At 54.7% G+C, this 22760-nt stretch overlaps 1 protein-coding gene across 2 annotated transcripts; it reads left to right on the forward strand.

Moving 5' to 3' along the window:
- The first annotated feature begins 980 nt into the window (after positions 1-980).
- On the forward strand, positions 981-15381 carry SPINDOC (spindlin interactor and repressor of chromatin binding). Of its 2 annotated transcripts, none has more exons than XM_049779709.1 (7): positions 981-1124; positions 5154-5472; positions 5556-5710; positions 5816-5947; positions 6055-6243; positions 9210-9347; positions 14679-15381. In XM_049779709.1, exons 1-7 carry the CDS (start codon positions 989-991, stop codon positions 14870-14872), a joined length of 1263 nt encoding a protein of 420 aa, XP_049635666.1. In that variant the 5' UTR covers positions 981-988; the 3' UTR covers positions 14873-15381. The 2 variants fall into 2 exon arrangements, with proteins under 2 accessions (XP_049635666.1, XP_049635667.1); XM_049779710.1 differs by having other exon boundaries at positions 9210-9276.
- The last annotated feature ends 7379 nt before the right edge of the window (positions 15382-22760 follow it).

The raw sequence follows: 22760 nt of genomic DNA on the forward strand, positions 1-22760 counted from the left end.
GCCTCGGTCGAGCCAAGCCAGGGAAGAGGCGATCCAAAGCGGGGGAGCCCTTCCACCTTCGCGGGGCTCCACCCCTCCCACACTCAGAGAGCGCCCGTCGCCCTTCCTCCTCTCACTCCCTCAGGGACGCTCGTCAGCGCGCGGCCTTTCCCGCCAGCAGAGCGACTCCCGGGACTGCCCTGGGGGAGAGGCGGGGCAGCCGGAACGCGTGCTGGGGCGTGGCCTCACAGAAAGATGGTGGGCGGGGCCACACGCGATTGGCTGAACCACGGCGGAGGGGCGGGACTGCCGCGGGGAGGAGGCGCGTTTTGGGGGCGTGGCCTCGCGGCAAGCTGGTGGGCGGAGCCACACGCAATTGTCTGAGTTGCGGCGTGCCGGGTGCTCCAGGCACTGCCGCGGGGAGGGGCGGGGCCTTGTGGCGAGCTGGTGGGCGGAACCACACGCGACTGGATGAGCCGAGGCAGGGGGCGGGTCGGCAGGGAACTGCCTTGGGGGAGGGCGATGTGCCGGGGGCGTGGCCTCGCGGGGAGCTGGTGGGCGGAGCCACACGCTATTGGCTGAGCCGCAATAGGGGCGGGGCAATTGGTACTGCCGCGGAGGGGCGGCACACCGGGGGCGTGGCGTTACGAGGAGTTAATGGGCGGGTCCACACGCGATTGGCTGATCCGCGGTGAGGGGCGGGGCAAGCGGGGCGCGCCGACAAAGAGGCTCCTTAAAAGGCCGCGCGGCGGCGCGGCGGCGGCGGCGGCGGGATCCCGGAGTCCCGGATGAGCGCGCCCCGCCCGGCGGCCCGGCGCGCGCGGGTCTGTCAGGGCTGGCCGGGCCGGGCGCGGGGGGCGGCGCCTCGCCTTGCCTCGCCGCGCTGAGGTGAGGCGAGGGGGCGTCGGGACGGGCGTCCGGAGGCGCGCTCGGGGCCGCGCGTGAGGCGTGAGGCGCGAGGCGAGAAGCGAGAGGCGCGTTCTGCCGGGCTTCCTCCCCGCAGCCCGCCATGGCCCTGAAGGCCGAGGGCGCCGCGCCGCTCGACTGCTTCGAGGTGACGCTCAAGTGCGAGGACGACGACGACGACGACGACGACGAGGCCGTGGTGGTGGCCGTGGTCCCGCGGCCCGGGCCGGCGCGCAGCGGTGGGTGAGGAAAAGAAAGGGCCTGCGGGCTCCACGCACCCACCCACACACACACCCCGGACACCCCCACGCGCAGCGCCCGCCGTCGCGCTCGCCCGCTCGGACCCCGCAGCGCACCTCGCTCCACCTCAGCTCCCCTTCCCGCCGGCTCCTCCATCCGGGTCCTCCGGCTTGGCTCCTCCATCCGGGTCCTCCAGCCTGACTCCTTCATCCGGGTCCTCCGGCCTGGCTCCTCCATCCGGGTCTTCCAGCTGGAACCTTCCAGCCCCCCTGAGGTCCCCCCCCCCAAGGCCGCGTGCTAGGCGCCCGCCCAGCACCGTCCACCCCCCGGGGTGAGGGGTGTCAGCGGGGGGGTGTCTGTCTGCATCTGCATGCAGATGCTGTCTGGAGAAGTGTTTGCATGGGGGGCCCCTGCATGCACCCCACTCCGCTCCCATCCTGCTCTGCAGCCCTGCAAGACTTGGCCCACCTCTGCAAATAGGATTTAGACCTAGAGCCCCGACATTGGGGGGATATTCGCGCTCTTCTGCCCTGCACCCCAAGGTTTGGGTTTTTTTTTAATCCCGAGACCAACAGGACAGATATACAAAGGGGCCTGGAGAACTGTTTGCACCCCAGCCCACCCCCCCCATCCTGCTCCTGCAGCCTTGAAACTGGGGGATATTCGCCCTCTTCTGCCCCGCCCCCCTCTGCACCCCACGTTTTGGGTTTTCTCTCCCTATGGAAGATTTTGCATTCATAGACAAAAACACTTCTATTCCCTTTGGAGAAGGCGGTGGAGAGAGGATTTCCCACCCACCCCCAAGCCCCCCCACCCCAAATGGTTGTGCCCATGATAGGATGGATGGGAGAGCTAGAAATCCAGAGGGGAAGTCGGGGCCACCACCCCCACCCCAGCTTTCTAGCAGGTCTTGGAGGTCTCCACAACCTTTGTGTGGCTGCCACCTTTCCCCACCTTTCGGGAGCCCAGAGAACTTACTCATTCAACAGGTGTTGGCGTGCCTATTTTATTTATTTATCTATTTACTTATCTATTTATTTATTTTGGTTTTGGCGTCTCACCCAACAGCACTCAGAGGTTACTGCTGGCTCTGGGCTCAGAAATCGCTCCTGGCAGGCTCAGGGACCTATGGGATGCTGGGAATCAAACCCCGGTCCATCCTGGGTCGGCTGTTTGCAAGACAACCGCCCTACCGCAGTGCTATTCAGCCTCTGGAGTGCCTATGCTAATAGGGCCATTGTTTTGTGTTTGGGGACCACACCTGGCCCTGTTCAGGGTTCACTGCAGGTGGGGCTCCAGGAGTGATGTGGTGGCGAGACCAAGCCAGGGTTTGCTGCTGAAAAGGCCAGCAGACTCCCGGGCCGCCAGCACTGTTTGAAGCTCTGCTAATGTCTGTTATACACCCTTTGGGGTTGTGTAATGACCAAAAGTGAGCTTTTTTTGCACATTCAGTAGTCTGTCGGGTTGGGAGAAGGGGTGCAGAAAAGGGGAAAGCGGGTTCCAGAGAAAGGAGCAGGGCTGAGAGTTTTATTTGGCCTATGAAGCATGGTCACGCGAGACTTCTCAAATAAAATGAATTATGAGTAGAGACCCATGGGAAGTGAGGGGTTAAACCTACTCAGTCACTAGAAGGCCAGCATTTCTAAGCAGAGAGAAGCAGAGCACAAGTCCAGAAAGCTTTCCAGAAGCTTCTGGAAAGATTGGGGGGGTGGAAAGGGATCTGGCCCAAGCAGATGCAGGTCCGGAAGGCCAGGCTTCTGGTGGATGAGGCTGGAAGGCTGGGATGTGCGCTGATGGAGACAGGGAGCTAAAAATCAAATGTGACCTAGCTTATGATGCTTATGACACAGCTGAGTGCAGGGGTCAAGGCCAGAAGTTAGCCTTGTGAGGTTCAGTTCCTGGGAGAGGCTGCTGGGAACTCTCAGCAGGAAGCCCATGGAGCGAGACCACCCAGAGCCAGGAGGTAGCTTGCATCGGACCCTCCAGGAAGACCCCTCTGGAAATTATCTGCCCTTCCTGCGTGCCCGTGTGCCAGGCACTGTTGTTGGCTCTGCAGATGCTGCCCTGAACTCTAGCACAGTAGGGAGACACAGGGCAGGAGGACGACCAAGGGGAAGTAGAGGAAGTTAAGAGGGAGAGGCATGGTGTTCTGGGGGTGGAGGGAAAGTGGCAGCCCTCTGCAGAGGGACCAAGACAGCCATGGGCACCAGATGCCAGAGGAAGGAGGTCAGGAAGGCCTCCTTAGGGTGAGGGTTTGTGCAAGGCCATGAAGGGACTGTGCAGTCAGCTAGGCTCCCAGTCTTTGTCTCCAGGCATGAGCCCAAACTGCAGACTGTGGAGGTCAGAGCTCAGGGTGCAAGGCTGTGGCTCTCAGTCTTGTGAGTGTGAGGCCATGAGTTCAATCCTTTAGCACTGATGCGCCAAGGTGTGGTCCTACAGCTATAGGAAGAGAAGGAACAAGGAAGTAAATGTGATGTAGTTTTAAGACACAAGGTCTGGAGTGATAGTATAGTTGGGAGGTCATTTGCCTTGCACGCATCCTACCTGTGGTCTGTCCTGAATATGCTAGGATTCCTGAGTACAGAACCAGGAGTAACTGAGCACCACCAAGTGTGGCTCAAAAATTTTAAAAAAAGGGCCTGGAGAGATAGCACAACGGCGTTTGCCTTGCAAGCAGCCGATCCAGGACCTAAGGTGGTTGGTTCGAATCCCGGTGCCCCATATGGTTCCCTGTGCCTGACAGGAGCTATTTCTGAGCAGACAGCCAGGAGTAACCCCAGAGCACTGCCGGGTGTGGCCCAAAAACCAAAAAAACGGAATGGTTGGTGGAGAAATGGAGAAATAGTGCACGGTTTAAGGTGTTTGCCTGGCATGTGGTCAACCTGGGTTCGATCCCTAGCATCCCAGATGATTCCCCATCCCACTGGATGTGATCCCTGAACTCAGAGCCAAGAGCACTGGCAGGTATGCCCCTTTCAAAATAAAGGGAGTCAGGGGCCAGAGCGATAGTACAGTGGTAGGGAGTTTATCTTGCATGTGGCCAAACCCTGATGGACCTCGGTTCAATTCCCGGCATCCCATATGCTCCCCTGAGCCTGCCAGGAGTAAACCCCAAGCGCTGCTGGGTGTGACCCTCCCCCCAAAAAATATGGAGCCAGAGAGAGCAGTGGATAAGGGGCCTGCCTCGCCTGCAGCTGACCCCAGTCACGTCCATATAGTCAGGTTGCATATGATTCCCCAAGTCCTGCCAGGAGTGACCCCTGAGCACTTCTGGGTATGACCCTAACCCCTGCTCCCCCAAAGGAAGGATGGGGGCTGCAGCAGTAGAACAGTGTGTTTGCCTTACAGGTGGCCAACTGGGTTGGATCCTTGTTATCCTATTATTCCATGTTCCCTGAGCTTGCCAGGAGTAACTCCTGAGCATCTCCAAAAAGGGGGGAAAAAAAAAGGACGTGGGGGCCTAGCATGAGATTAGAGAAGACTTGAGGGCTGGTGTAGTATAGACCAGTGATATTCAAAGTGGGTGATATCACCCCCTCTAGGCTGCTGGAGTGGCCTTGGGTGCAACTGGGTAGTGTTTTCTGCTTGTTCCCCTAAAACAGATGGATTTCCAGCTCAGGCGCTGAGTGATCTTTTTTTTTCTGTAAAGGGGCCTTATAGGCCTCATAAGTTGGGGAGTCTCTGGTGCCTAGAGAAACGTGCAGGATCCTGGGGTTGAGAGGTGGTTAACGGCACGTACACCATATAGCTGTGATGGCAAACCTTTTTTGAGCCCGAGTGCCCAAACTGCCGCACAATGCCCAGTCCTCCCAATGGCCAGTCCAGCCCTGTTGCCAGGTGAGCTGCAGAGCAAACACCGGCACACTCCCACCGAGCCGCATATCTTAATTGCGGACCTTCCCCTGTGCCAGGTGCAAGGCCTTCACATGCCACAGGTTTGCCATCGAGGCCATATAGGCTCCTGGGGTAGACCGGCTGGGGGACAGAGTCCTGGGAACTTCTCTCACTGTGCCCCTCTCCCACTGCAGTGGCCCTACAGGACAAGGCTCCGACGCCCAGGCCTGGCCCTCTGGAGGCAGCCAACAGCTATGAGGAGCCCAAAGAGCAGATGTCCTGGGAGCAGGAGTTCTTGGTGGGCAACAGTCCAGGAGGCAGCGGGCGGGCCCTGTGCATGGTCTGTGGGGCTGTGATCCGGGCCCCGTCCGCAGACACAGCACGGGCGCACATCATAGAGGAGCACCCTCACACTCTGGACTTGAGCCTGGCCGAGAAGAGCAACATCCTGGAGGCCTGGAGTGAGGGGGTGGCCCTCCTGCAAGATGCTGGAGCTGAGCAGCTGCAACCGACCTCCCCTAAGCCAGGTAGCAGGGCTCGGGAGGGGAGTGGGTGATGAGCCCACGGTGGCTTGTGGCTTATCCTTCCATTGGTACTTCTCCTCCAGACCTCAGCCCAGCCAGCAGCCCAGACTCCGGGCCCAGCCCTACCAAAATGCCAGCCGAGATCGTGGTTCTCCTGGATTCAGAGGACAATCCAACCCTGCCCAGACGGGTCCGGCCCAGGGGCCTCCGCCCTCTGGAGCTTCTGGGTCAGCAGTCATCCCGGAAGGGGGCGGCCTGGTCCTGTCCTGGGTAGAGAGAAGCCACTGGGCAGCCAAGGTGGCAGCCCAGATCTTGGTTGGGTCTTTCCACAGCGCCCCCTGCCCCGGAGCCTGGAGCCAAGAAGCCCCGGGGGCAGAGATGGAAGGAGTCCTCCGAGGAGGAGCCAGTTCGGAAAAAACGAAGCCAAACCACAAGCAAAATGCTGGACCTGAGCCCTGACTCAGGTGACTGAACCCTGTGAGGGCAGGCAACAGGCATCAGGGGCTCCTGCCAGGTTAGGGCACTTTCAAGCTTGGGTCAAGGGCATTAAAGACTGCCTGTCCCCTTGCAGACCTGTCCTCGCCAGACTCCTCCGAAGAGTCATTCGTGGCACCCATCGAGATCCGTCACTTCACTGAAGGCACCTTCCCCCAGAACTTTGCGCTCCGACTCTTCTCCCACTCACACATCTGGGCAGCCCACAACAGGGAGCAGCCCAAAGAGCAGGGTGTGCCTACACCAACAGGAGGCCCTGTACCAGGTGAGCTAGGGGATATGGGAGCTCCCCTGGGAGGGCCAGTTAAAGAGCAGGTGAGTCTGGGTGCTCCCTGGGCTCATCCCTACAGCCTGGCACTTGACCCCACACTAAGGTAGAGGCCCTACCTACCATGATGGAGCAGGGGGAGGGGAACACTCACCTTCTCTGCTGAAGTCACAGGTGGCAGTGACCCTCCAAGTCCTGCAGTTTAGCAGCTTAGAACAAGCTTTTTTATTGTGTGTTAGACCTGGAGGGAAGGAGTCTGAGTCAGAAAGGGTCTCTCTTGGGGCCGGAGAGATAGCATGGAGGTAAGGCGTTTGCCTTGCATGCAGAAGGTCACTGGTTGGAATCCCGGCATCCCATATGGTCCCCTTAGCCTGCCAGGAGCGATTTCTGAGTATGGAGCCAAGAGTAACCCCTGAGCACTGCCGGGTGTGACCCCCCCAAAAAAAAGAAAGGGTCTCTCTTGATAGCACAGCAGGTAGGGCACTTGCCTTGCATGCAGCTGACTTAGGTTCGATCCCTAGCATTCCATATGGTCCTCTGAGCTCACCAGGAGTGATTCCTGAGCACAGAGCCAGGAGTAACCCTGGAACACTTCCAGGTGTAGCCCAAAAACAAACTGAAAAAAAAAAGCTCTCTGGGCTGAAGTTGGGATTGTTCTCTGCTCTGCAGCCTGGGACTGTCAGGGCTGAGCCCACTTGTGGGAACCTGTCCTGGTTGCCCAGATAATCACTTTGTCAGTTGACAAGCCTCCCTTGCTTGTAGATTTATTTATTCACGTGTCCTGGGCGTTAGGATTTAGACATGGAATAGGGTGGTAGTAGAGTGTGTTCTGGCCCAGCATAGTCATGTGACCAAAGAATGGCAGAATTCTGAGTTGATGGGCACATCAAGCTCTCAAACCCAGTTTGACTTGCTGAAGAGCAAGTGAACAAGGCAGGGCCAGCCTTGAGGTGTGTGCTAGGAGCTAGGCACATTGAAGATGACAGGTGAGATAACAGCAGGCAGAAAGGACCTTGTGTGCCACCTGCCTGCAGCCCATCACTACCTAGCGGGGCCTGGTTATCAGTTTGCTGGTCCCCAGCAGGGCCTGCATGTATAAGCGTCCACGTTGTGAATTCTTTGTTGTGCTGCCAAAATGGGTTCTTTGCTGCTCTCCAGGCAGGGTTCACCCCTTCATGGGGATCACAGCATCTTTTAAGAGATTCTTACCTGGTAATATGCAGGACCATATGCGAGGGATTGAACCCCGGGTTCCTGCCTACAGGCCTGCTCCAGCCCTTTGCTATGGCCCTGGCAATCATGCTCATAACTTTTGGCTTGAGTCACAGGCCTGCCCAGAAGTGGTGCCTGGGCCCCAGAGCTCTGGAGCTGCTCATTTCTACCATCGCCTGGAGCTTAGCCTTCTGTCTGAGGGAGCTTTCCTGTGGATCCCTGGGGTGCCTGGGCCCACTCTCTACCTCTCTGATATGCACAGTAGCTGTAAGGGGATCCCTAAGTGCTCCAGTTCTGTTGGGTTAAACTGGCCAGACTTGACTTTACCTCACTGAGGGTCTCTCAAGGATTTGGGGACGAAGGGACGGTGACAGGGTGGGCAGAGTCTGGAACCTAGAAGTGGCTCAGAATCTAGGACTAAAGACCCCAAGTGATTCATTCACAGATGACCTAACTGGGGCCCCTCTGGAAATGCTACAAAGGAGGCTGTTTTTTACCCAAGAGACTGTTGGGTCTTTTGGAGTTTGGGGCCACATTCAGCAGTGTTCAGGGCTAACTTACTCCTGGCTCTGCACTTGGGTCACTCCTTCAGGGTGTACGTGGTGCCAGGGATAAATACAGTTCAGCACTGTATAAGGAAAGCCCCCCCCCTACCCACTGTACTTTCGCTCTGGCCCCCTCAGGACTGCTGTGCTCAAAGCAGAGGGTGTAGACCTGTGGTCTGACTGTCTCAGGAGGCTTCTGTCTGCCAGGTTGGAGCCAATTGCTTTGGTTTCTCTTTTCTTTTTTTTAACTTTTGAGACCATTCGTGGTGGTTTTCTTTGGGAGGGGGGGAAGAGTTCCTTCTAGTTGTGCCCAGGGGACCATGTGGGAGACCAGGATGAACCCATGTGGTTTTTTCTTTTTTGGTTTTTCAGTCACACCCGGTGACACTCAGGGGTTACTCCTAGCTCTCTGCTCAGAAATCGCTCCTGGCAAGCATTGGGGACTATATGGGATTCCGGGATTCAAACCACCATTGGTCCCGGGTTGGCCGCTTGCAAGGCAAACGCCACTATGCTATCTCTCTGAGCCTCTCTCAGCCCGTTTTTCCCACTCCTTGACTTGCTGTTCTTTATTTTTTCTGGTTTGTTTTCATAAGGGTCACACCCAGCAGTGCTTAGGGGAAACCCTCACAATGTCTGGAATTGAACTCAGAGCATTCTCCTGATTGTAGGGCATTTGCCTTGTATGCTAACCTAGGATGGACCTCGGTTCTATCGTCCCGGCATCCCATATGGTCTCCCAAGCCAGGAGCAGTTTCAGCCAGGAGTAACCCCTGAGTGTCACCGGGTGTGGCCCAAAAACCAAAAACACACACAAAAAAGATTCTACCTCCCCTCCCAAAAGTTGGCTGTTTTGAAAGTTGGGAAAGGTCACTATGTCAGGCCACTGAGCACTCGAATTTGTAAGCATGAGGCAGTGACCTTCCCCAAGAGCTTTGCAGGATGGGAGTTAGGGGGGAGGGTGCCTGGGCAGAGGATATGGTGAATCCCGAGCACCATTCACAACAGTGGGAAACCGAGGCTGGAGTTTTGGTGGTATCTACTGGGAGTAGGGCCTGCAGTCTTGGGGGAGGGATGTGCATGGGTGAACTCAGGCTCTTCGTCTTGCGTCACTGCTGCTGCGGCCCCCGAGTGTTGCCTGAGACGTGGTGCCCTGAATCAAAATGCTGCTGCATGCACTTGTCACTCTGCTATTGCTGTTTCCAGAACTGCTGCTCAAAGACAAGTCAAGGCCAAGAAGAAGTGAGGCAGACACAGCTGATCCCCAGAGAAGGTGTGTGCATGTGGAAGAAGGGGGCCATGATGCTGGGATTCAGCAGGGCCAGTCAGAAGAGAAGAGGGGAGGTCAGTTCTGGACTGGGATGGCTGAGGGCCCGGCTTTATAAGTCCATCCCCCGACGCTTCTCCTTTTCTAGTTGGGACTTTGAGTCTACTACTTGCCTGGGGGGATGTGACCCCACATCTCTTAGTCTAACACAATCCTCTCCTCGGAACATACACTGCCACCTTGTTATGGGGCTTGAGGGTTGTGCTGAATCCCCCTCCTGTTTTAAAATGGCCTGCTTGGGAACTTTTTTGTGGAGGGAGCCACACCTGGGGCACCCAAGGGTTTCTCCTGGCTCTCTGCTCAGAAATCACTCCTGGCAGGCATGGGGACCATATGGGATGCTGGGATTCGAACCATAATTGGTCCTGGGTCAGCTGCTTTCAAGGTAAACGCCGTACCACTGTGCTATCTCTCTGGTCCCTGCTTGGGAACATTTAATATGTTCACCCCCTTTCTTTGGTTTTGGATCTTGGTCACATCCAGGTGTGCTGAGGGATCACTCCTGGGGAGACTTGGAGGATCATATTTGATGAACGACTCTAACTTAGGCCATCCACAGGCAGGGCAAGTGCCTCACCTGTTTTCTGGCCAGCCCCTAAAAGTGCCTTATTTATTTGTTTATTTAGGCCCACACCCAGCCCTGCTCAGAACTTACTCCTAGCTCTTTTTTTTTTTTTTTGGTTTTTGGTTTTTGGTTTTTGGGCCACACCCGGCGGTGCTCAGGGGTTACTCCTGGCTGTCTGCTCAGATATAGCTCCTGGCAGGCACGGGGGACCATATGGGACACTGGGATTTGAACCAACCACCTTTGGTTCTGGATCGGCTGCTTGCAAGGCAAACACACGCCGTTGTGTTATCTCTCCGGGCCCTCCTAGCTCTATTCTTAGGGTTCACTTCAGCAGGGCTGGAAAGACTATACAGGCTTTTGAGAATTAAACCCAGGCCGGCTGCATGCCAGGCAAGCACCCCACCTACTATACTATTGCTCCAGTCCCTTATGTGCTTCTTTTTTTTTGGGGGGGGGGTTCCACACCTGGCAGCGCTCAGGGGTTACTCCTGGCTTTATGCTCAGAAATCGCTCCTGGCAGGCTCGGGGGACCTTAGAGGATGCTGGGATCCGAACCACCAACCTTCTGCATGAAAGGCAAACGCCTTTCCTCCATGCTATCTCTCTAGCCCCAATGTGCTTCTTAACCTACATGAACCCCTCAGGACATCCACAGATAAAGTTTAGGTTCGAAATGGGCAGAGGAAAGTGGGCCTTGGGCAGTCTAGTGGCATGTTAGGGCCAGCTACCTAGGCAGCAGCAGATGAGTGTGTTTCTGGGGAGTCCAGACCCCTCCTCTTTTCTCTCCTCCCGTCTTGGCCTTTGGCCCTCACCCAGCAGCTGACCATTCACTGCCTGTGTTTCTGGGGAGTCCAGACCCCTCCTCTTTTCTCTCCTCCCCTCTTGGCCTTTGGCCCTCACCCAGCAGCTGACCATTCGCTGCCTGCAGCAGAGCAGGAGACTGGCTTTCTCTGCTCACACCACACCAATTGGCTTTCAGGAACATCAGGGGACTCTGAGGTTAAGTCAGGTGGGCTGGAACCACACCCCTTCCCAGTTATTTTTGTTTGTTTGGGGGCCATACCTGGAGATGGTCAGGGCTTATTCCGAGCAGAGTTCAGGGGAGCATCTAGGGTGCCAGAGCTCAAGTGCCTTCCCAGCTCTGTACCACCTGCTCTTTCTTTTTTCTGGAGGCAGGGAGGGAAGACACCCAATGGTTCTTGAGGGTTACTCTGGACTCTACACTTAGAAATCACTCCTGGCAGACTCGTGGGACCATATGGATGCCTGGGATTGAAACTGAGTCGACCACATGCAAGGGAAATGCCCTCCCCACTGTGCTATCACTCTGGCCCCATTGTCTTTATTTCTTTTTTTTTTTTTTTTTTTTTTTTTTTTTTGTGGTTTTTGGGTCACACCCGGCAGTGCTCAGGGGTTATTCCTGGCTCCAGGCTCAGAAATTGCTCCTGGCAGGCACGGGAGGACCATATATGGGACGCCGGGATTCGAACCGATGACCTCCTGCATGAGAGGCAAACGCCTTACCTCCATGCTATCTCTCCGGCCCCTTGTCTTTATTTCTTGTGCATTCACAACCTCCCAAGTTGGATTCCTATGCTGTCTTTCACCCCTTTTTTTGGCTCATACCTAGTGGTGCTCAGGACTTACTTCTGCCTCTGTGCTCAGGATTCACTCCTGGTGAGTGCTTGGGGAACAAGCTGGGATACTGGGAATTAAACCCAGGTCAGCAACATGCAAAACCAATCCCCTCCGTGCTCCACTGTCGCTTTGGCTCCTCTCCCTCCCCACTCTTAGCTCCTTTGGGTCAGGCTGGATGTTTGTGTTGCGTTGACTGATCCCTGCAGTGTGGACACAGGAGTAGGTGTTATGGATGTTTGCTGATTGACTGTTGGATGAATGGTTGTCCAGGGCTACACTCACTCCCATTCAGGTGCTCATGACATTTAGTACTGTCTCCCTTCCTCTCCAGCCTTTCTTCCTTTTGCATCTATGAGCTCTCTGTATGGTTGTCTAAAATCATGCCTCACCCACCTCAGCCCCGCTCCTCTATTCTCCTCTCCCTTCACCTCCCGAGTTCGCCTGACTCCACCCTGGTAGTCCTCCTCTTTCTAAATGCCTCATCTTTGCAGACTCTACTTCAGAGAGTGCTCAGAATTCACATTCCATTCCTTTTTTTTTTTTGGGGGGGGGGTCCACACCCAGCAATGCTCAGAAGTTATTTCTGGCTCTGCACTCGGGAATCAATCACTCCTGGCAGGCTTAGGGGACCAGATGGGATGCCGGAGATTGAACCAAGTCAGCTGGACACCTCAGACACCCTCCTTGCTGTGCTATCGATCCAGCCCCTAATTCCACGTTCCTGTACCCCCTTCCCTGCTGTGGTCGTGATCCAAGATGTGTCTGCCTGTCCTCTAACAAATCTGTAATGGGTCTTTGGCTTTTGATCTTTGTCTCTGTGGCCTGGTCTCATCCGCCAGCCAGATGAGCATCCCTGTTGAAAACACCAGTCACAGGCTGGGCGTAGGTTTTGTATGCCGGCTTCTGGATTTGATCTCCATCATGGCTTGATCTCAAGCGTAGGAGCTGTGAGGGTGGAGTGAGCGGAAAACAAGAAAACACGTCTCCACTGCTCAGAATCCTGGGGGCTGGGGATCTCCTCCCGGGGATCACCTCTGTCCCCAGCCCAGAATGCTATCCCAGCTGTCCCTCTGGATCTTGGGCCTGTGTGTCCTTCCCTGAAAGCCCCAGCTCTCCCCCTTTCCACTCCACATGGAACACACCTCTCTGAACAATTCATCTCCTGAGCTCAGGGCTCCCGCTCCCACATCACATGGGCGAAAGCACCTCCAGGAACTGCCCATAGCGTGGCTCGGTGTGGCCTCCAAAACAGCATCATTTCTCCTGGCTGGGGCTTCTTGGCTGTGGAACTTGTCACAGTGGGACTGGGGGCTGTTTGCTAAGTGTTGGTTGAGTGGGGGCATCAGGGAGCAAGCATGTCAGCCTTTTCATGTGGGGAGGGAGACCTGTGAGCTTGGGAAGTCATGGGTGACTCAGTCAAACCCCAGGGCCTCACACACATGAGGCTTGTGCTCTGCTGCCTGGTCCCTGGCTGACTCAGTCATTTTATTTATTTCCTCTGGAAGATTCATGTCCAAATAAGTGAAAACCTAGTAGAAAGAGAGGGCAGCCTGGGCTCTGCTTTATGAGGGCGAAGCCTTGGCTGAATATGCAGATGAACCTCCAGGGTCCCATAGAAGGACTGCAGGGCGCTGAGGACCTTTGCTGAGTCATTTTAAATCCCAGCAAACCGGGGCCAGAGAGATAGCCCAGCGGTAGGGCATTTGCCTTGCATGTAGCCGATCCAAGATGGATGGTGGTTCGATTCCCGGTTTCCCATATGGTCCCCCGGGCCTGCCAGGTATGATTTCTGAGCATAGAGCAGAGCGAGCCAGGAGTAACTAACCCAAATGTGCCAGGTATGACCCAAAAACCAGGGCCGGAGAGATAGTATGGAGGTAAGGCATTTGCCTTTCATGCAAGAGGTCATCAGTTCGAATCCTGGCGCCCCATATGGTCCCCTGTGCTTGCCAGGAGCAATTTCTGAGCCTGGAGCCAGGAATAACCCCTGAGCACTGCTGGTTGTGACCCAAAAAACAAGAAAAAAACACCAAAAACCAAAAAAAAAAATTGAAACAAAACGAAAAAAAAACTTTCCTGTCTGGGAGCTCGGTGGGAATCAAACCTTAACCAATCTCCTAGAGAAAGTGACACTCACCCAGCAACCCACCTCCTGGCCCCCATTACAGTAATGCTGCCTGAACACAGCAGTGAGGTAGGGCTGCAGGTGGTAAAGCCCATGCCTCGCAGTGGTGAGATCCTGGGTTAGTTCCTCAGCATACAAATTCAAAATAGCGGGGCCAGGAAGGTGGCGCTAGAGGTAAGGTGTCTGCCTTGCAAGCGCTAGTGTAGGAGGACCACGGTTCTACCCCCTGGTGTCCCATATGGTCCCCCCAAGCCAGGGGTGATTTCTGAGCGCATAGCCAGGAGTAACCCCTGAGCGTCAAACGGGTGTGGCCCAAAAACAAAACAAAACAAAACAAAAACAAATTAAAAATAGCAACAGCCCTAGGAGAAAATCCAAGCAGGTCACTCACTCCAGTGTAGGCACTGCCCCAGTTACAGTCAGCACCTTTTTGGTTTGGGATTTGCAGGATCAAACCCAGGGCCTCAGGCCTGCCAGGTAACTAACCATTGAGCCATATTCCTGGCCTCCTAAGTGATCTCTTTTCCCTGGCTCTGGTTTGGGCACCTGTGCCTGGTCACACTGGCTTCAAGGTTTGCAGCCCATTTCCCTGCAGTAATGCTCTTATTTTGTTCACAATGGGTCACCTGTCAATCTGATCTTTGGGGGACGAGGGGCCCTGGACAAGCAGGGACTTCTCTCATGGTGTTTGTGTGTGTGTGATGTTAATCCAGGCCCCTGCCCAGCGCTCCTGCCCTTCTTGTGGGCAGAGCTACACCTCAGCCTGCCTGTGCCAGGCGATGCTTGAGGGGCCAACAAGCCTTAGTCTAGCATACCCACAACTGGTGGTTTGGGAAGTTGAGATGGAACTCAGCTTCCCTGGGGCACCCAAAACCCAGTAGCAGAAGCTTATAGGGCCTCCTTCCCTCCAGGACAGGCCACAGGAGTGTGGGCTGGTTGGCAGAACCCTTGGGGAACAGGGTGGCAGCTGGTTGCCAGGGAGGCCCTGACTCTACTTTCTGTTCCTGTCTCCCCTAGACCCTCTGCCAGCCCTTCGCGGGACACTAGATCTGCAACTTATCCGCGTGTGCCTGGAGAACCCCCCAGCCACCCACCTTCTGCCCGACTGGCCCAAACACCGGGCGAGTGCCAAGGCTGTGGGACCAGGTGACCCTGCCAACTGGCCTGTGATGCTGCCAGAGTCCAGCGCCTCTGCAGAGGGGCCACCGTAGGCGGGCAGAGGGATGTAGGCAGCTGCCTGGCAGGAGGGAGGAGGGCGGGCGGTGCCCCCTTGGGCTTTTAACTCAGAGCTGCCTGGTTGGCAGATTGGGACCAGGCACCTGGGCAGAGCAGGCTGGAGGAGAGAACCCAGGTTCCAGGTGGGTGGGGGCTGGAGCTGGCACCGGTAGGGCATTGGGCCTCTGGAGACCCCTGTACCCTTATCTTTTTGCCAACCCCCCTCTGTTCCCCTTAACCTCCTCTCTCTCTTGGCCCCCCCTTCTCCCTTGGCACAGTGCCTTACACAAGAGGTGTCAGAGGGTTGGAACTGAGCCCCACTACCTCGGGGGACACCTCTCTGCCCCCCTTTGTTAGGCTCCGCCCTGAGGCCTCCATTACCTCTTCCTGCCCCTTCCCTGCTGGAGGCTGCAGCCCCCCTCTGGGGGGCTCATTCATCCCACCCCTTCCCCAATTATCTGTTGTACATATGTCATTGTGGACAATAAATTATTTTTTTTATGGAGAGCTCCGTCTGGACCGTCACTGGGAAAGGGCTTTGGGAGCAGGGATGCGGCCCAACACTAGACGCAGAGGAAACGCCCCCTCTCCCCAAAGTGGAGGCGAAGCTTCTTTCTGGGACAGGTTTCCCGTCCTGTGAGGCCCGGGGCCTACATCTGTCCAGCTGCAGTCCTGAGGGAGCAGAGGGATGCTCAGCCTGGGAGCTGGTGTCTGGCCCTTCTGAGGTGACAGGACAAGGTCAGCCTGCAGGGGGTGCCCACAGCCTCACTCTGCTCCCGGATGCTTCCCCTCCTTGGCTTTGTGAACCTGCCTCAGGCCTGTCTACCAGATTCCATACCACATCCTCAACCAACCTGCACAGGCCAAATCCAAATGGTTCTCTCTCCCCTCCCGGATCCCCAACTCTCAGTCCAGTGAGAATCAGGGGGGCCACATACAACAGGACCATCCACTGTGGGATAAGGCCAACTCGCCTCACCACCTCCACCAGCTTCTGACTGGATGGAAAAAGCACAAGGATTTCTGGGAAGGTTATGGGTCCAGCTCTGAGGGGGAATAGCCCCGGGCCTGTGTAAACCCTGCAGTGACTCATGATCCCTAGCTGAAAAGCTTAGGAGGAGGATTTGGGGGGGGAGTGTTATCTAGGTGGGACAAGAGATCAAGGGCCAGAGTGATAGCACAGCGGGGAGGGCATGTGCCTTGCATGCAGCCAGCCTGGGTTCGATCCCTGGCATCCCATATGGTCTGCCAGGAGTGATTTTTTTTTTTTGAGCGCAGAGCCAGGAGTAACCCTTGAATTGCCACCATGTGTGGCCCCCCAGAAAAAAGATTTGTACACCATTTTGTCATGCAGAACCAACTCCCCAGGTCTCCAGCTTTGTTCCTTGGACCCTGCCCAGTAGGAAGGAACAAAAATCAGCCTGGCTCTGAGTTGTGCTGAGTTCCTATGGGTGTTTCCATTCGTTGCACTGCTCTGGCTGTTGACATTCATGCCATTGCTTTGTGAGCCCCTTGGCTATGGCCAGAAGCTCTGCTGCCCATGAACATGTGTCTACCAGCTGTCCCTTGTCCAGCCATAGTGCAGTTTTTGGTTTGCCCGCTAGACTGTGCTCCTGGGCACTGTAGTGTGCTGTGTCTCACCCAACCTGCAGTAGGTGCTCAGTAAACATCTCATAAGTGCCCTCCCGGTGTCTCTTCCTCTTTCACAAGCTGATCCCTGGAGTGCAGTTATCTGTGTGGTGCCTTGTGGTGGCATTAATGCCCTGCTGGGCTCTGCCGGGGTCTGGCAAACAAGCGGAGCAGAGATGATGTTACCTCTACCCTGCAAAGCCCATGTGTGCTTCAGCCTACAAGGTTTTTTTTTTTTTTTTTGTTTTTTTTTTTTGTTTTTTTTTTTTGTTTTTTGTTTTTGGTTTTTGAGCCACACCCTGTGACGCTCAGGGGTTACTCCTGGCTATGCGCTCAGAAGTTGCTCCTGGCTTCTTGGGGGACCATATGGGACGCCGGGGGATCGAACCGAGGTCCGTCCTAGGCTAGCGCAGGCAAGGCAGGCACCTTACCTCCAGCGCCACCGCCCGGCCCCAGGTTTTTTTTTTTTTTTTAATGTGTTTTGGGTTTTAGGGACACACCAGTGCTTAGAGCTTACCCCTGGTTCTTGCCTCAGGGATCCTCCTGACAGGGCTTGCTGGGACTATAACCCAGGTTGGCTGTGTGTAAGGCAAGCACCCTACCCACCCCCCATTGCTCCAGCCTCAAAGGAAATCCTTTAGCATGGATGACATTGCCTGGGGTACCTCAATGGGACCTGAGCTGCTGTCCTGGTACCCCATGACTGCCTGTCGCCCCAGGAAAGGCTCCCGCGTGAAAATCACGGACCCCAGAACTGGTGTCCAGAGTGATAGGGAGGCACTACCCTGATGAGTCCCATCTCGGAGATGATTTGGGGGGACATAAGTCAAGGCACGTGCCACCACAGTTGCATCACTGGCCTGGTCTCAGCTTGTGGCTCCCCAAGTCTAGCCACTTTCCTCTGTGTGTGCTGCAGTGGTCACCCCCCACCCCCCACTCCAGACCTGGGCGGCATTGGGGAGTCCTATGCTCAGAGTTTAATCCTGGCTCTGTGTCTGATCAGGGGACCATTTGGGGTGCTGGGGATCAAACCCAGGTCAGCAGCATGCAAGGCAAATGCCCTACTCAGTGTCCTATTCTCCGGCCCCTGATTTGGTTTGGGGCCACACCTGGCATTGCTGGGGGCTTCTCCCAGCTCTGAGCTTGGGAACTCATTCTTGGTGATGCTCAGGGAAGCTGGCAGTGCCAGGGATCAAACTGGGACAGCTACTATACACAGGGCCAGCACCTTAGAGCCTGTCCTGCCCCTTAACCCCTACCCTGGCCCCAAGGTGTTCCTTTATATAGGTACTAACAGGGCCCTTTGCTGACTCAAAGGGTTGGAGCAGAATGCATGTTTAATTCGCGGAACTCTAGCCAAGGAGTGGTACCAAGTTCCGCCTGTGAGCCCCTCTCAAATACATGTAAGCACACATATAAAGGTACTAAAACACTGACTCTGCCCTCATGCCTGGCATAGGCACCACCTAATAGCATCACTCATTGCAGGAGCTAGGACTTTAGCAGGTATCTTCGGGCATTGTCGAAGACCCCTTGGGAGCCTCTTTTTGCCATACAGACATTGAGCAGCAGCTCCTGAAGCCTGATGGGGGAAGGACCAAGCCTGACCTGGCTGTTCTTTCTCTAGTTCGACAAGTGACAGACTCATAGCGTGCCTGGTCCCGTGTCTGTGCATGCTTCATCCAGCGGGCCAGCACGTGGGCACCCCACTGTGCAGATGGGGGACCAAGTTGGGGAAAAGCACAGCAGCTTTCCAGCGTTTTTCCCACTGGTGGTGGCAGGAGTAAGGAACAAGGAAAGCTTTGGTTTCCTTTCTGGAAAACCAAGGTGAGCCTGGAAAGATAGCGGGGAGGCCTTTGCTTTGCGCACAGCCAACCAGATTGATCCTTTGCATCCCATCTAGTCCCCAAACCCTGCCTTATCCCTTGACTAATTCTCTGGTCTAAAGTTGCAGGTTTTTATGTTTGTTTGGGGGCCACACTCACTCACTCACGTTCAGGGGTTCCTCCTGGCTCTGCACTCAGGAACTTGGTGGTGGTCACAGGACCATATGGATGCCAGGGATTGAACTCGGAAAACCATGTACAATACAAGCTCCTTCCCCGCTGTGCTATCTCTTTGGCCCCAACTTGCAGTATTTTTTTTTTTTTTTTTTTTTTTTTTTTGTGGTTTTTGGGTCACACCCGGCAGTGCTCAGGGGTTATTCCTGGCTCAGAAATTGCTCCTGGCAGGCACGGGAGGACAATATATGGGACGCCGGGATTCGAACCGATGACCTCCTGCATGAGAGGCAAACGCCTTACCTCCATGCTATCTCTCCGGCCCCAACTTGCAGTATTTTTAAGAGGAGAGAAGATTCTCCATTCTCAAGTCAGCTCCCTCCTCCCTCCTCGGCTTCTTTGCTCCTTGCCTGCCCTGTGGGGACTAGTTGCCAGAGCTCCCGAAACCCACGCCCCTGACACCTGCCTTGCTGCCCTACATGTCTCCTGTGGTTTGTTTCCCACCTGGCCTGGCACTGGCAGCTGCAGCCAGGACTTCACTGCCGGTTTGGATTGCACTTGTTTGGATTAACCCCCCTGATAGTCTCAGAAGTCTTTTCTCAAATACCCTCCAAACCTATCGATCATGAAGTCTTGCTGGCTCCTCTGACCAAATGACGGATCCCAAGTCTAAGAATGTCACAGAAGGCAAACCAGCCCCAGCTCTTTCTGAAAACCTTTCCTCGTCTCAGGCTTTTCCGAGGTCCCTTTCCCTCCACTCCAGTCTCAGCCCTACAGCTGGTGGATGGGATCAGGTACTCCCCAACGTCTTTCTGCTCACTTCCACAGCTGCCAGTGCTGAGAATGCTGTGTGGCATTGGGAATCCCTCCCAGAACCCGGAGCGTGCCAGGCAGGTGCTCCAGTTCTTCAAGCCATTTCTGGTCCCTGTCTCCTTGTTTCCTCCATCCCGGCCTGCTCTGGATCTCAGGCCTCATAGCCTTTGCACTTCCTCCCAGAATGCTCTTTCTCAGCTAGTTAATGACCTCACTTGTACCCTGACAGTCAGTCTCAGGGGCACTGTCTTAGTGAGCCCTGGGTGAGGATGGCTTGCTCACGATGTTTCTGGGCCTGTGAGATAGCACAGTGGGTAAGGCATGTGCCTTGCATGCAACCAACCCAGGTTCGATCCCGGCATCCCATAGGGTCCCCCCGCCCAAGCCTGCCAGGAGTGATTCCTGAGTGCAGAGCCAGGAGTAAGCCCTGAGCATTGCCAGGTGTGGCACCAATATAAACATACAAAACAAACACAAAAAACCCACCCCTGATTCATTCCCAAGCACTTCATATTCTTGAGCACTGACAGAAGTGATCCCAATGTCAGGAGCTACCCCAAGCATGGTTAGGTATGGTCCTGAGACTAAGGAAGGGCTGGAGAGATAGGACAGTGGGCAGTGTGCTTGCCTTAGATGTAGCCAACCTGGGTTTCATTTTCACCATATATGGTCCCTTGTGTCCTGCTAGGAAGATCCCTGACTACAGTGTCAGTGGTAAGACCTAAGCACTGCTGGGTGTGGCCCCAAACCAACAACAACAAAGTAAAACTTAGAGGAAAGAAAGGTTCAAGGCCCTTTATATTTTAACTTAAAAAATATGGAGGGGAAAAAAAAATATATAGGGGGCCAAAATGATAGTACAGAGGTAGAACGTTTGCCTTGCACATGGCCAACCCTGGGCAGACACTGGTTTGACTCCTGGCATCCCATATGGTCCCCAAACCAGAAGTAACCCAAGTGCCGCCAGGTATGACCCAAAACCCAAAACCCAAAAAAAAAAAAAAAAAGTAGGGGCCTACAGTGATAGGATGCTTGCCTTGTAAGCAGCCAACCCAGGTTCAATCCCTAATATCCTTATTGTCCCCCAAGTCCAGTAGGAGTGAGAACAGAGACTGGAGCATACCCTAAGCACAACTGGACATGGCCCCCTCCAGAAAAAAAGTACTGGAGCTTAGGAAACATAATTACAGCTGCCTTAACTTTTGGAGTTTTTTTTGTTTTTGATTTTTGAACCTAGGATTTACTTACACTTGGCTCTGTGCTCAGAATTATGGAGATTATTCTATGGCTCTGGCCTCAAGTTCAAGGCCTGTTTAAGAGCAGAACCGAGGGGTTGGAGAGATAGCACAGCATAGGGCATATGCCTTGCAAGCATCCGTTTCAGGATGAACGGTGGTTTGAATCCCGGCACCCAATATGGTCCCCAGAAGCCTGCCAGGAGCGATTTCTGGTTGCAGAGCCAGGAGTAACCCCTGAGCGCTGCTGAGTGTGCCCCCCCCCCAAAAAAAAAAAAAGAGCAGGGCTGAGTCAGACCATGAGTCCAGCCAGTCCTACCAGGGAGTGAGCAAAGCCCTTAGCGGCGCAGAGAAGAGTCCAGGCAGGTTGAAGGGAGTTGAGGGAGTTGAACTGGAGATTGACCGATTAGGCAGCCTTGTACCAAGAGCAGAGAATGAAGGAGAAAAAAAGAACAAGTAGGGAGGAGGTAGGGACTAAGGGGTGAGAACTTGAGTAGCTTAGAGGAGGCAGCTGGGGACTCCCTAAAACTAACCTTCCTCTGGAGGGACTCGCTCGCTATAGTGTGTGTGCGCGGCTGTATGACCTCGAGGCCACCAGAGGGCGCATCATTCGCATGGATTTTCCTGGATGAAATTGGGGGCAAAGCCATAAAATCTATTTCTTTTTTCTCATCTCCTCTGTTCTGTCCCCCACTTGGTCCACAATGACTAGGGAGCCTGGTTAGAGTAGGGGTTGACGTTCTGGAATCCGGTGCATTTGCTCACATTGACAGATGCTGTCTGGGGAGGATTTTCAGATCTGGAGACTTTCAGATCTGGGCTGGAGCAGTGGCACAGGGGTAAGGCATCTATCTGCCTTGCCTGCACTAGCCTAGGATGGACCACGGTTCTAACTCCTGGCATCCCATATGGTCCTCCAAACCAGGAGCGATTTCTGAGCACATTGCGATTTCTGAGCACATTGCGATTTCTTTTTTTTTTTTTTTTTTTTTTTTTTTTTTTTTTTGTGGTTTTTGGGTCACACCCGGCAGTGCTCAGGGGTTATTCCTGGCTCCAGGCTCAGAAATTGCTCCTGGCAGGCACGGGAGGACCATATATGGGACGCCGGGATTCGAACCGATGACCTCCTGCATGAGAGGCAAACGCCTTACCTCCATGCTATCTCTCCGGCCCCCACATTGCGATTTCTGAGCACATTGCGAGGAGTAACCCCTGAGTGTTACCGGGTGTGGCCAAAAAAAACAAAAACAAAACAAACAACAACAACAAAAACAACAGATCTAGTTGCTACCATCGCTGGTTGATTGGCTCAAAGCTCAACTCAAGAAGTTGGTGCTGGGAGTTGTAGGTCAAAGGTGAGAGACAGGCCCTGCCAGTACTTTTCCCCCAGAATCCCCAAAGTTTCTCTGCTCCTGTACCCTTGGGAACTTTCTTGCTTGAGTCTGGTTTTCGGCTAGTGTTTCAGAACTCTGGGTTCTGCTTACCTTCAGTGGCTCTTGAGACCCAAGGGAGTGGGGGCCAAGTTCCAACATGTCCAGGGGAGGAAGGGCGGGGGCAGCTGGGAGCCTGAGGAACAGAACAGAACGAGACCAGACTGTTCTCTCTCCCTGTAGGGCCGTCTAGGAGGAAGTGAAGTGTCTTCTCAGGTAACCACACAACTTCCTGTTGGGGCTAGTGGTTCTTTAGAGATGGCTGGGACCTTAAAGTATTGAACACTTTGTTGATGGCAAAGGAAAGTGCCCATGCTTTTTTGGCTACACCCAACAGCACTCTGGGACTCAGGGTTTACTCCTGGCTCTGCACTTAGAAATCACTCCTGGCAGGCTTGTGGGACTCTATATGGGATGCCGGAGACTGAACCGGATTGGACATATGCAAGGCAAATGCCCTTCCTGCTGGGTTATTGCTCTGGTCCTTCATTTCTATGAGTTTCTTTTTATACCTGAAACATGAAGAAAGATAAAATGGTCTCTCCTGCCTTGCTCTGTAGGTGTATTTGAAATAGTAAGGGATAAAAAGGGGGGGACAGAGAGATAGCATGGATGTAGGGTGCTTGCCTTGCATGGTGGTTTGAATCTCGGCATCCCATATGGTCCCCGAGCCTTGCCAGAAGTGACTTCTGAGCGTAGAGCCAGGAATAACCCCTGAGCACTGCCGGGTGTAAACCCCCCCAAAAAATAGTAAGAGGGGGCTAGAACAATAGTACA

The sequence above is a fragment of the Suncus etruscus genome, chromosome 9 (assembly GCF_024139225.1).
Source record: "Suncus etruscus isolate mSunEtr1 chromosome 9, mSunEtr1.pri.cur, whole genome shotgun sequence".
NCBI lineage: Eukaryota > Metazoa > Chordata > Mammalia > Eulipotyphla > Soricidae > Suncus > Suncus etruscus.

Coding starts and splice junctions, on each gene's coding strand:
- SPINDOC (XM_049779709.1), top strand. CDS start 989: ATGGCCCTGAAGGCCGAGGGCGCCGCGCCGCTCGACTGCTTCGAGGTG. Junction 5,711..5,815: donor CCGCCCTCTGGAGCTTCTGG/GTCAGCAGTCAT, acceptor GTCTTTCCACAG/CGCCCCCTGCCCCGGAGCCT. Junction 9,348..14,678: donor GTCAGAAGAGAAGAGGGGAG/GTCAGTTCTGGA, acceptor TGTCTCCCCTAG/ACCCTCTGCCAGCCCTTCGC.